Source organism: Daldinia childiae, assembly GCF_008694065.1.
Source record: "Daldinia childiae strain JS-1345 chromosome Unknown Scaffold13, whole genome shotgun sequence".
NCBI lineage: Eukaryota > Fungi > Ascomycota > Sordariomycetes > Xylariales > Hypoxylaceae > Daldinia > Daldinia childiae.
The window spans coordinates 820523-828427 of record NW_022984654.1 but is presented as its reverse complement, the minus strand read 5'-3'; the positions used below and the strand labels follow the sequence as shown (position 1 = coordinate 828427).

The window sequence follows — 7905 nt, the reverse complement described above, 5'->3', positions numbered from 1 at the left end:
TAAGTCTGATTCCAACTTGCGAATGACAATTCGCGCCGGGAATTCCTGCTCGCTTGTACGAAATCTCCCCCCCTGATAAAAATAGATGCTCTCCAATTTGACAATGCTATCTCCCGCGCGTACCTTCTCATTAACAACGGTTGCTATTGAGTTATCGAGTAAGGCTAGTCGGCAGGGACTTTTAGGATCGTGTATATCCTTATTGTAGAGCTTCAATACTATTTCACAAGCGTTATCATCACCAACACTATCTAACCAATCAATAGGGCGCGAGCCTCCCTCTTCGAGCACACTCCGTAACCAAGTAAACTCCGACCATAATTTTGGAACTGAATCTTTGATAGGCTTATGTGAAAGTTTCGCGAAATAGACACTACCCCCTATTACGGTCATATTGTCCATGCAGCTATCCTGGGGTGGTCTCGGGGGTGGCAGAATCTCGCTGACGTGAGTAACAACTAGCGGAGGACTTTTAGATCTGATTAGCAATACATCCTTCTCTGATGTTAAAAGGCTATGCTCTGTCCCATCGACCCCTTGGACATTGGTGGATTCCAACTTGGCGTCGAAACCCCAGTCAGGCACCCATGATGGGAGAATAGACCTGAGAGGGGAGACGGAGATATTAGACAACGCCCGATTAAAACCAAGATGTTTCATCACGTAAAGGCCAACCTCGATGAATATCTCCCGAGCCGTCTTGTTGTAATCGATCTGTACGAATTCTCCGACCTCTTGACGGTCCATGTGAAGTCCCATGTTCGCATATATCAAATCCCTAGGGTCAGTTGCCTGGCTATCTCCTCGGAGCTCGAGTATTCGCCAAAAACTGAGTATTTCGGAGTCCACATTACTACGGGTGTAGACAGCATCGTGGACTTTATTTATACGCGCCAATGTGTTTTCCGTTCTTGATAACGTCTCTAATAGGGGAATGAGAAATTTGCAGAGGTCCATCCATCGCACCTTTCTTGAACCACATTGAACCCAAGGGTCCCTCGACAAAACCAGTTCCTGAAATGTCCAAGCTCGACGGAACCAAGGTCTAATTAGCAAGTCTTCAGTTCCCATTACAATATCTGAGGTGCCTTTTGATACTTGATTATCGTTGCTCCCTCGCAGCTGTTGAGGAGTCACACTCGCATCAGGCATACTGTCCGACGCCCCAAATATCCATTCTGGTACCTGTTCAAGAAGAAGCTCCACACTCGGGCTCAGTACGCCAAGGTAGGCTATCGTACTACTTGCGCTAGAGTAGATATCCCTCATCAGAGCGACTTGTTGATTTCGTTCGGGAATATCCTTCTGATTTATACATAGCGCATCCGCCCACAGGTGGTGGACCTTCACGTCATTACGGATATCTCTCAATGCGGCCCCGAGATTAGCAGTGATACCGAACACATGGCCATCAACAAGTATTGTATCTGCAGCTGTAGCGTCGCCCCAAACATATGATAGAGCAGTATAAGGGTCGGTGAAATAATGATCGGGAAGTATGATATGTTCGAATGAGCCTTTGAGAGGCGCTTCTCGGTTAGGCGCAGGCTCAAGGCAAAGGAGTCTGATCTCTCCAGGCTCTATCAGAGGACAATAAGGGGATGATATAGACATTTATGAGCTCGATACGAGAATATATACTGCTATGACTAGCCCGGTTACTCTTCCTAAAGCTTTACAGTGGGGTTGGGCCGAAGGATTATTATGCAGGTCTATAGGATACCTCTGACGAATCACATCGACATAGCGGCCCATAGAGCGGCCCACAAGAAGCTCCATTAGACAGCCTGTAGATCTCTGCGAACTAGAAGAAGTAAAGACTTTTTCTAATGTCACGATACTCATATATCATCTAACTATTACGATACACACGGCCCTGATACAATAAGCAGTGGCCCTTCGGTGTTAATCTAACTAAGTCTTATTATAAATAAGAGTATGAAGATGTAGACCTAAGGCATGGTTATCGGTGAGTTTATTGGTTGTTTGGTTAAGATAATATATCGAACCAATGAATTTCTTAACTTATTATAGCTTTTTGAGCAATATTTTATCCTCTTTTCGCACTCGCGTCGCTCGAGATGCAAGTTGCGAGCTTCCTAGGCGCCGACCCATCACTATGCTAATCCTTGACCAAGACTACTATTTTCGGCGTGGCTTTGGATGCGGTTGAAATTACGGCGGACTTTGTAGGAAAAACTCTTCGCGCTCAGAGGCTGAGGCTGCCGGTGCCGCGATCGCCACCGCTACTAGAGTAATAGGGGTCGCAGCGTCAATTTGTACTACTTTTTCAAAACTCGGACAGAGGGGGTGTGAGTACTTATTAACCTTTAATTGAGGTTAAGACTAGGTTAGGTATGTATATGAGTTTGAGATGGTAGTGTTGAGTCATCTATACCAGCCGCTTAAGGCTTATTTACTGCAACGAGGCATTGCAATATCATATAGGTACCCCATAAAGGGGTTACCTACTACCAAGCGTCTATCGGTGTTGATATATCAAAACTATTGACCAACAGAGTTACGTTGCGACCCAAATGTGTACCGGACGAAATGATATTGATCCCAACAGGCATTTTAGATGGTAGACTAGGAGTCTAGAACCCTACCTTCGCTACGAGGATCAACCATGTGTGCTTTAGGGAAGTTACTGTTCATAGAGCTTTTCATTGAGATGTTCTAGGCTGTAATCTACTCTAGAGCAACCCGATCTAATGGTCTAGTGTGTGACCCCTCAATCTCCAGTCCCCACAGCCCTTTTAAAAATATGTCATGGACGATATCCCCATCGTCTCATAACTCCACAACGCCTAGCCAGCATATTGAGCGATCATGCATCTAGATATACCAGAACCCATACCCCGAAACTACTTCAAAACGCCGTGAATGCAATGCCTAATAATCGTAATTCGTAATTCGTAATTCGTGATGTGGCAGAAAGAAACAAAGGGAGATGCCACCTCTTTATGACTTTACGTTGGGAGGGGGTGTTATTGGTTCGTCATCGTGGGATTTGAAGTGTCCGATCATCGGATCGGTGCTCATCTTTGACGATCTAGGAGAAGATGTGGGCGAAGACGTAGGTGAAAAGTCGGTCTCGATGGATTTCCTTGGCTGCGGCCATTCTGCTTTTTCGCTCTGTGGTTCCGCCCAGCGGTTGGGAGCAATTCGTCGTACCAACTTAGACCAGTTGAGGGCGAGATAATAAATTAGGCAAACGGATACCACGACGACGACAGCGCAGACGACGAGTCCGATGATTAGGTTCTTAGGAAAGTCGTCCATGATTTTTTTTTAGTAGTTCGGTAAGTTCGGATATATGCCAAGGTTCTTTCAAGCGGACGTATAGATATTTTGTGTGTTGCGACTAGAACAGCGAACGAACGAACAAACGAGTAGACAAGTTATTGTCAATAGGTTATATTAGGGGGAGCCTATTCGATGCTCGACGAAAACGAGAGTTGCGCAACGAAATAATACGGAATCAGATACTTTACCTTAGTCGAGATACTTCACCGTAACTTATATTGAGTGATTTTGTTGTACGTCACGGGCTCTGGGGCGAGACCACAAAAGAGTAAGCAGGTTTCTCTCTTCCGAGTATCCGACGATGGACGATGCGGCACACGGCACACAACATTTTTATTCATTCATTCATACACTGACACACGTAAACCTACCCAAAGGTACCAAGACCAGTTGGCGCTAGGAAGAACCGGACTTTGCGGGTTATCCGGAACCAAAGTAGGTAAATACCTCCTATCTTTATTCATCTTGTCATATCAGCAGCACCCAGACCCAGAAGAGCCGCAGAACAGGGTCCGCACTGATGAAATTTATTTGTGTAGATCCGCGCATCTTTCGTCATTCCTTGATCAATAGTTCAGCCGCACTATGTACAGGATGTTAGCCGGGATTCTGGAATAATCATATAAAGTCGCAGATGTGGCTTTTAAAACTTAACCCTTCTCGGTCTGGCGTACAGCGGGATGTTGTCATATCGCGCACCATCCCGCAATATTATCAGTGCCTATGATTTAAGAGACCCCTTGATTTTTGATATCAGGAAATCGACGTTTGCTTGTCGTGATCGAATGGTTACATAGTTGATTTTTAAACTATTCGCCACTTGGGCACACGTGCATCTTGTTTGAAGTATTATTAGAGAAGTATGTATTATTAGACTGAAGATCATGTCTAAATTAATATTTGATTTATCGTATCTCTACGAGTTATGCTTCTTTACTTGTCTAACCTACTACTCATATTATTTTACATATTTATGGATGGAAACTGAAATCAATACTCCTTTAATGCATCTTACCAAACCCAATCATTTAAATACCCAAAATATAAAATATTATATTTGCTACTCAACCGTAGGTATCTCCCACTACTCATTACATACCACAAGGGCGATCACGTGACATGGGACCAACGAACAATAAATCTAGGTAACTAGGTGATCAAATAACAATATAGAAAGACCACCTAATAACCTCATGTGATAGAGCATACATAGCTGAATTGTAACACTATTAAATGTCTCCATATAAAGAATCACTATGTCGTAGCTGTCTCCACCCCTCAAATTTATATATAACTCTGCGACGACGTAGATTAATATCTCCTTAACGTTATAGAGTTTATATTTAATAAGACTTATGTCTACCTAAGGTACCTGAGGTAGGTAGAGTACTCAATGTACACTAGTAAAAGCCACGTACGAATTCAGAAAGCTAAGCTATAATGGTGATCAAGATAAATATTCACATGTTAGCCACCACTTATTTATGTGTAATACAACCTCCCTAAAGAAGTTACGTCTGTTTATCAATTGAAGTTTTTTTCTCGGCCTATTCCAGAAACTACAAAGTGATTCTCGAACAAGGTTACATAATTCATTAACCACGTAGAACACCAAGGGTACGATGTAGATCTTTACCAGGAATGTTGCTGTAGTTGCAATATAGCAAATCACGCAATTTCCATTGAAGCCCACAAACTAACTGGTTTACACCTAGTGTAAATGTTGTATATTGTCACGGTAGAGAGATCGTGGGTTAAAATGAGAGAACTAAGTGTTGATGGGCTCATTATTAGCAATGAGATATCTATCATGGGATACTCATAAAGGATGTGAGGACCGACTTAGGTAAGAAAATAGTGGCAACCGCATACGCTTTCTACTGTGATCAAGATGAAACATATTTATAGCCCCTGTTTATGCCTCGATGATAGGCTCGACCCTAGAGGCGCTTCCATGAGTACGTTTGAAAATAGGCTGTTGAGGTTTATAACATGTCGCATGTAAATCGTACAATATCTTATACATAAATTCGGCAGAGCTGTTAAGTCCTGCTAGGCATAGCTATTGCGGGTATCATAAATTAAGGCGACTTCCTTCCCATAGATTCCATCTCGTATCCTTGTTCGCTGTCATTGTCGCTTCGGTCGTGATAACTCAACCTGACTTCTTGTGTTTGCATAATCCCTCTACTCCCCTCGGAGGATTTTCCCGGTGCGTGTGCTCCATCGAGAATACTTTTATCGCTACTCGCGTCGCCGTGGGGATCATGTGGATCTCTCCGAGAACTGATAACTGTCGTTACAACATTGCTAGCATGTAGGCCCCTCGGGGTGCCTTTCGTATGACTCTTTAGGCCTGATTTATTGCCAGTGCTACGGTTGTAACGGTCCATGGACGAGGATATTTCTTTGATCAAGGCTCGTAAAACAGGGATTGATGCCGCGACGATGGTGGCCGACGATTCAGCTACGTACCATATTACCAGTGTTGTGCCTTGAGCTAATCATGAGTCAGTCATCGAGTTTACAAGCGCACATATTATAGCGCAATTAACTTACTCGAGAATGTCCCGATAGTGAGGAGTGGCAGATAGATACATCGCATCACGGCGGTTATTCCAGCACTAGACGGTAATTAGCAAGCCGTCGAATTCTTAGTTGTAGTGACTCATACATTACACCGCAGCTCATAGCAATAGCAACGCCGAATCTTTCTCTCGTCCTCATTTGAAGGTTCATGATCAAAAACCAGGGGATAATCGCAAACGAGAAATCCACGAAAGCGGAGTAGCCTACACCGCGAGTCAGCGAACTAGTTCACATCATACATTTAAAGGATAATATAGAATTCACTTACCACCAGCAAATATACCGTAGTGAATATATTTCTCGGTGCTCCAGCAACCGGGCCCTTTGATCCAAGAATATATTTCCGGCTTGCATTTAAAGAAGGTGAATATAATGTATAGAAACACGGCTATGTTCATAGTGACGGTGAGAAATAGGACAAGCATTTTCATGCGGCCTTCAGTGACTCTCATCAGTGTAACTCCGAACGAGGTCTTGCTCAAAACCGTGGCCAATCCGAAAAATACATTCTGTACACCTCCGTGGATTTGAAGTCGAATGGCAGCCTCAGGGGTTTGAGGTCCTGCCGGGCTGGTAAATCCTAATGAAATCGAGCTGGTAATGAACCCGACAGCGACGATAAGGCATACCTATAACGTCGCCATAGTAGGTTAGAAAATGTCTTGTTATAACCGAAGTCGAGATTTCATCACTTACCCAAGCGAATATTAAGATGTGATCGTCCCACCATAACCCCCTGTGACGACTGAACTTGCAATACAGTCGTAGACCAAGAAACGTTCCCGCCAATGCTGTCAACGCCCAATTAACAGCATTCATCATGGGCCCTAAGGTATCCTGTACTGCCGCCATTTTGACCTGTTTGCCTCAGGGACCGAGGCGATGTTGAACATAAAGTTTAGGGGAGTAGAGTGGGCAGCAAGATCCCGAAGGGACGGACTCCGATCAACTGAGTGGCGCCGGGGAATATGTATATCATCAGAGCACGACCCCCATCGCAAGTCCAGTTGCAGATGTTCGGATCTATAGCAGGGGAGTTCAATGCGGATACTTGACCTGTCGTGCCGCAACTCCTAGACAAATTGCGAAATGATCGCCGGCCCGTTACAAGCAAAAAAAATTAAAATAATAGAAATGCGTGGTTGTAACGCGGTATCTCAGCGACTTGGGACGCTCCGAGTAGGACCGTACGCTAGACTATGAAGGGATTCAACGTAGTACCCTAGGATGATCTAGGCGATGGCGAGCCATGGGTTTACAATTTTGCGTTCGCTTGGATGAGGCCCCTGATGTCTTGGCCGAGTCGCTCTTTTCTATAAACGTATGTCGATTAAATATGATTTACGATGTGCAGCGATATAAGTGGCTCCGTATCTCAAGTACATACCATTTATGGTTTCCTATCCGGGTCTCATTATACCCTCTTGAAGGAGGATATTTCCTATATATATATACTAGTAGTTGCTAACTTGGCTCTTTCTCGTTAATAGTCATATAGGGCATCAGAGTAATGAAACCGGGTGTTATTCTATACTACTTGGCGTAACACCTCGTATCTGGGGCATAACACCATCTTCTTCCCCGGCCTCTATGCACTTGGGGGTTCTACATATGTAGTTGCCCTTGTTTATATTGTGAGCTGGGGTCCCTTGTATACTCCCTTGGAGGAACCATTGGCTAGCTGGTTCTTTGTGGCCAATGAAACGATAGAAACGATTCGACTACTATGTATAGGGAATGAGTTAAATGTAACGTACTATACACGAACTCCTATGTAGTATGCATATGCGCCACGAGCTTCCATACATATGCCATTTTTCTCTACCTACCATCTCGGTATTTAATAAGCCGCAAAGTTACCTAATGCGTACCAACACTCATTTGAAGTGGCGTGGGACGCCGATGTAAATATGTTTACCTTTGGTAGCCTCGTGAGTGAGACGTGGAACGGACTCGCGCAAAGACATAAACTGCTGTGCCACGCCCCTACGTTCAGAATTCGAATTT

The 7905-nt window shown here is 44.1% G+C and overlaps 1 protein-coding gene across 1 annotated transcript; it reads right to left on the bottom strand.

Moving 5' to 3' along the window:
- Window positions 1–5390: 5390 nt before the first annotated feature.
- GL218_08642 (uncharacterized protein) lies at window positions 5391–6750 on the bottom strand (the record flags this gene model as incomplete). Its single annotated transcript, XM_033585448.1, has 5 exons — window positions 5391–5809; window positions 5869–5933; window positions 5984–6101; window positions 6167–6527; window positions 6595–6750. The coding sequence occupies 5 exons, from the start codon at window positions 6748–6750 to the stop codon at window positions 5391–5393; spliced, it is 1119 nt and encodes a 372-aa protein (XP_033440442.1).
- Between the last annotated feature and the right edge of the window lie 1155 nt (window positions 6751–7905).